General features: G+C 35.4%; 1 protein-coding gene across 1 annotated transcript; it reads left to right on the top strand.

The window, feature by feature from the left end:
• Positions 1–122: 122 nt before the first annotated feature.
• On the top strand, positions 123–2,489 carry LOC141250736 (uncharacterized; the record flags this gene model as incomplete). The annotated part of the gene is made up of 9 exons (XM_073670069.1): positions 123–250; positions 317–452; positions 575–626; positions 753–853; positions 975–1,157; positions 1,238–1,395; positions 1,475–1,529; positions 1,606–1,810; positions 2,392–2,489. Coding segments are annotated over 9 exons (1,116 nt in total), but the record flags the coding sequence as incomplete, so codon positions are not given.
• Positions 2,490–3,285: the final 796 nt, after the last annotated feature.

Genomic DNA, 3,285 nt, shown 5'->3' with positions numbered 1-3,285 from the left:
ACATTTTGGATCCTTCTTTTGTGAGATTTCTTATAATGATACTTCGATTGAACTGCTGAGTTTCCTGAGTTGATTATCATGTGACGATGTTAACTTTCCCCCTTCTTTAATGTTTTGTCCAGTTGGTGAAGTTAATGCATTTGAGCGAGGTATATTATTTCCATGATATGATCGATATGCTGCTTGACTGTGGATACAAGAAAGGTGTCACATTGTTTGGATTTGGATATGATTTTCGACAAAGCAATAGGTAACTGATAAGATCTCCACACCTTAGATTTTGAGAGTTTTATATAAAAAAAAACCCTTCTGGCAGGATTGGTAAATCAATGGAAGGTCTGAAGGTGAAGTTAGAGACTGCATATAAAGCCTCTGGCGGTAGAAAAGTGACTATAATATCACATTCTATGGGAGGATTACTTGTCAAGTGCTTCATGTCACTTTACCCAGATGTGAGTATCTATACTTTTCTAGATTAGTTCAATCATCTTCGCAAGAAATTTGTTCATTATGTTCTTTTCTGTGGATAAAGGTATCAAGATGGTGCTTAATGGTTTAGTTTTTTCCTCGTCAGATATTTGCAAAGTACGTGAATAAGTGGATTTGCCTCGGTTGCCCATTTCAAGGTCATGACTCAGTTGTGGTTAATGCTTTGTTTTGATCATTTTAACTGTCAACTATAAATCAGTATATTGAATGGGTGTGCTTATACATAAGTATTAATGTCGATGCACTTGCTGCATATTATACAGGTGCTCCAGGATGCATTAATGATGCTCTCATAACAGGGTTGCAATTTGTTGAAGGATTTCCGAGCTATTTCTTTGTATCGAGGTGGACAATGCATCAATTGGTAATCTTTTTTAAATCTCATACCATTTTTAGCAATTTAGTGAATGTAGGATTAAACTTGTTCTTCTTTGATGCTGGCTCTTGGATTAATTTATATTTTGAATATTGAAACCTGTTTGTAGCTGATTGAGTGCCCATCCATATATGAAATGCTACCAAATCCAGGATTCAAGTGGAATAAGAAACCTTTAATTCAAGTTTGGAGCAAGGAATCTGAAAAAGATAAAGATTCTCCAGCTGAACTCAAATCATACGGACCAGCTGACTGTTCCAGCTTGTTCGAAGAAGCATTGAAGAACAATGAGGTACAAAGAAAGGCCTGAATATGATACAACCAGAATATTTTCTGATGTCATATTTTTTTTCTCTTATAAACATGATTCAGTTGAGCTTTGATGGCAAAACAATAGCTCTTCCTTTCAACAATGAAATATATAAATGGGCAACTGAAACACGACGAGTTCTTAACAATGCTCAACTACCTAAAGGAGTCACTTTTTACAACATCTACGGAATTTCATATGACACTCCATTTAATGTGTGGTAAGTAATCGCTTTGTTCTTCCACTTTTTACAACAATACTCTTTTCCTTCAAAAATGATTTATATTTGTTGAATGCAGTTATGGTTCACAAGATTCGCCTGTCTCAAATCCATCTGAAATCTGCAATATACTGGTGAAAAACTCTAGTCCTTTGATAAAATTTGTTTTTATTTGGTTAAAGATATGCTGATTTAACACTTTTTTGGTAGCCTGAGTATTCATCTGTGGATGGAGATGAAACTGTGCCAAGTGAATCAGCCATGGCAGATGGTTTGGATGCTAGAGAAAGAGTTGCAGTAGCTTCAAGACACAGAGAGCTGCTGTGTGATAAAACTGTGTTTGAGCTTATCCAGAAGTGGATTGGGGTGAGCCCCAAATTAAGAAGGCACAAGAAAAATTCAAAGGTCTTTGATGGTATAATAAGCTAAGTCAATGTTATTGTGTTTCTCATTCTGTGCATAGTAGAAAAATGAAGGTATCGGAAATGAAAATGCAGTTGTTCTTTTTGATAAGCTGCTGATAAGGAAGAGTAGAGGATCAAGATCCTTGCGTTCTGCATTTCCCACTAAATTCCAACTGTGTTATTCATTACTTAGATTGATTCTAAATAATTATACAAGTGTACAGTACTGGTACATTGGAACTTGGAAGTATTAATGGGTTGGCTGTGTTGGGCTTGGGCTTTCAAGAAATTGGGCCGGCGTCTTGACTTTGATCTCCTTTAAGCTCAATTTTTCAACGGATGAAATCAGCTCTTTTTGTGACGACAGCATTTATTAACTTATATACACACAAAAAGTGATAGCGCAAGTTTGTGAATAACTTTTTTAATTATTACGGGTTTTCGGATGAATTTTTTCCCATTCGTAATCATGCAAGAAAGACAAAGTCGTGCGCTTTTATGGTAGTGCATTATAAACTGCCCATTACGTGTTTACAACCGGAAGACAAAATTCTTCCGCAAATTCATAGTAAATGAATGTCGGATCTTCTAGTTTTTTCACGAATCAAGTCTAAGCACGGCTTGGAATTAGAGCTTGCGGAAGAAAGAAATTCAAAATGTGCTATAGAAAGATTTTACCAATACAAATGAGAACCTTAGATCACAAGTGATCCATGATATAACTCACTTTGGCACTATTATTACTCTTGTATTTAAGTTTATAACCGTTTTCTTACAAGACACTCTCTCTCTTTAGTGTATACAATCTCACTTCCTCGAAATGAAAAAGGAAACTCTCAAGCTTACTACAAAGCAATAACACTCACAATAAATAAAACTCATAACCCTTAACTAGTCCTAGTTCTATCCTATTTATAGAGAAGCTTAACATCTAGCTTTCTATACAACTCAATAAGCGATATATTTAACATGTACTTAAATATCATTGGTCATCAAGAACAGTCTTCTTGATTCAGTTACACCGCTTTAGCAACTTGACTTTTCTTGGCTAAATGCTTGACACGTGCTTAAGCTCGTTCTACTCTGTTCATCTCGCGCTCACCACATTCATATTAAGCTAACACGTGCATGGTCCATATAGCTTGATCTACCTGCAACTTGTACAACTTGCATTCACCTCAGTTGCATCTTTAAGACATGCTTATATGTAAAAACGTGTTTTCTCCTTGTTTCTAACCTCTTATACGTGCTTCTCCTATTTCCATTTCCTGGTTCGCTTAGTCTCTTTCCTGGAACCTCAGCGTGCTTATCACGCTGTAAGCAACCTTGTAAATGTCTAAGCGCGATCCTTGTGCTTATTAATCTTTATAAGTGAGACTTGTAATGTAACAACCCTCTCTTCCATTAGGAACGTTTATGTAACATTATCATAATAATATTATTTATATTTAATTTATGATCTTAAGTTATTTTAATAATGATTCAA

Source organism: Phyllobates terribilis, unplaced genomic scaffold (genome assembly GCF_046119375.1).
Source record: "Phyllobates terribilis strain yellow unplaced genomic scaffold, ASM4611937v1 Scaffold_6067__1_contigs__length_47030, whole genome shotgun sequence".
In the NCBI taxonomy this organism is placed as follows: Eukaryota; Metazoa; Chordata; class Amphibia; order Anura; family Dendrobatidae; genus Phyllobates; species Phyllobates terribilis.
Note: the sequence above shows the minus strand (reverse complement) of the source record. Positions and strands in the feature narration are given on the sequence as shown.